Raw genomic sequence first — 2,098 nt, 5'->3', positions numbered from 1 at the left:
TGAACTTTGTTTTTAGACGGAGCTGTTTAGCAAGGCGTCTGGAGTGTGTGTGTGTGTGTGTGTGTGTGTGTGTGTGTGTGTGTGTGTGTGTGTGTGTGTGTTAATGTATTTTCTGCAGGTGGACGGTCTTCAGAGCTCCTTACCATTCTCCATTCCATCCAATAAAAACCTGGTGCATGTTTACCCCAGATACAGGCAGGCCGTCCTCGAGACAAGCTTCCTTAAGGTAGAAACACACCACTCCCCCACTCACTCACTCACTCACTCACTCACTCACTCACTCACTCATGCATTGCAAATAAAGACAAGAGTAAAGAATTATTAAAAAGGATCCTTTTACTGTATTTTGTATTCTCAACGTAACGAATAAAAGAAGCCTAAATGAAAAACAAAAATAAAAACCAGGCAGTATTTCTACCTATAATATGTCGCTCTTTATTTTGTATTGATTGTAACAATGTAATCCTGTTAGTGAATGTTGTTGTACTGTATCTGATTGCGTGCTCCTGTTACATGTACTCTGTTACTCCCGAGCCTCAATGTTATTACAATATGTCTCAGTTTGAATTTTTGTATCCTTTATATTCCACATGTTCAGGTCTCCTTTGACTTTGCGAGTTCAGTGAGAGTGGAGCTGGCGACGAGTTATCACAATGCAGTCTGTGGTCTGTGTGGAAACATGAACGATGACCCTGCTGACGACCTGAAGCTGCCCAATGGGAAGCTGGCTGCCAACGGCAACACGTTTGGAGTGAGCCAATGGCTGGAGGACGCTCCGGGCTGCTCCCGCGACTGTAAGCTGAAGCTTGCTAATGGTCCTCACTGTGCTGGAACCCATCAGACAGGCACCTCGTTATTCAATATAATGCCAGCTTGACATGTGAACCACTTATCTCGCTTTGGTTCAGCATTTCTTTAAGAGTTCCAGCAGGTTGACTGCAGAGAGATATCTAAATCCTTTTAGTGTGAAATGAAGCATTCGTATCTTGTTGCTACTAATACTCCAATGTTTATAATGATATATTCATGTTATATATGATGGCACAATGTGCTAATTATACTAGATATTTTACTTGAAATGTTTCACATTAATATCTATATTTTCTTTTTTCTTTTTATTGAACATTCTAACTTTGGCATGTATGAACAGGGAAACAATGACTCTGATGTTTGAAGCTTCACAAAAAGGAGTCACAGGATGCCAGAGTGATTTGCGTTGCAATTTATACAGTTTCTGCAGTTTAGTTTTAAACGAGCATTCTGCAGATAAACAACCCCTTCACAATGAACACTTCTGGTCTTATCAGCAGAGCGCTGTGTTAAGAGAGATTTGTCAGTAATGTAATCAGATTACACCAGCTGTATTAGTATACAGCCTATGATTAGTATGTGTAATGTGTGATGTGTGATGTTTGTGTGATGTGTGATGTTGTGCCAGGTAGCAACTGTGCAACGCCTCTTCCCCCCGACTTCAAACCCCCCGGCTACACATCAGTGTGTGATGTCATCACGGCGAAGGGGGGGCCCCTGGATGACTGTGGGGGCCGGATGGACGCAGAGCAGTACCGCCAGGACTGTATCTATGACATGGTGCTGAACGACGGTAACCAGGAGGCCGCCTGCAACATCATCAGTGACTACGTGGAGAAGTGTCAGATGAGAGGAGGCTGTGTGAGGGCATGGAGGAACAGGCGCTTCTGCTGTGAGTATGTGTGTGTGTGTGTGTGTGTGTGTGTGTGTGTGTGTGTGTGTGTGTGTGTGTGTGTGTGTGTGTGTGTGTGTGTGTGTGTGTGTGTGTGTGTGTGTGTGTGTGTGTGTGTGTGTGTGTGTGTGTGTGTGTGTGTGTGTTTGTGTGTGTTTGTGGGTTGTGGTCAAATGGTAAAATACATCATGTCCTTTGTCTTTTCCTACTTCTTATCTGCTTGATGAAAACTGTCATGAGGTTAGGAAAGATGTAAAGTAGAATTTATTACTTAGATGTGATGTTCACTTACTTATAGTACATGTACTCAAGTACTGTACTTAAGTACAATTTTGAGGTACTTTACTTGAGTATTTACATTTTTAGCTACTGTGTACTTCTACTCCACTACAGTTC

General features: G+C 42.6%; 1 protein-coding gene across 1 annotated transcript; it reads left to right on the top strand.

Moving 5' to 3' along the window:
- Positions 1-86: 86 nt before the first annotated feature.
- On the top strand, positions 87-1,712 carry LOC104959993 (IgGFc-binding protein-like; the record flags this gene model as incomplete). Its single annotated transcript, XM_010787919.1, has 3 exons — positions 87-226; positions 599-794; positions 1,439-1,712. Coding segments are annotated over exons 1-3 (593 nt in total), but the record flags the coding sequence as incomplete, so codon positions are not given.
- Between the last annotated feature and the right edge of the window lie 386 nt (positions 1,713-2,098).

The sequence above is a fragment of the Notothenia coriiceps genome, unplaced genomic scaffold (assembly GCF_000735185.1).
Source record: "Notothenia coriiceps isolate Sejong01 unplaced genomic scaffold, NC01 NC01_scaffold00031466, whole genome shotgun sequence".
NCBI lineage: Eukaryota > Metazoa > Chordata > Actinopteri > Perciformes > Nototheniidae > Notothenia > Notothenia coriiceps.
Note: the sequence above shows the minus strand (reverse complement) of the source record. Positions and strands in the feature narration are given on the sequence as shown.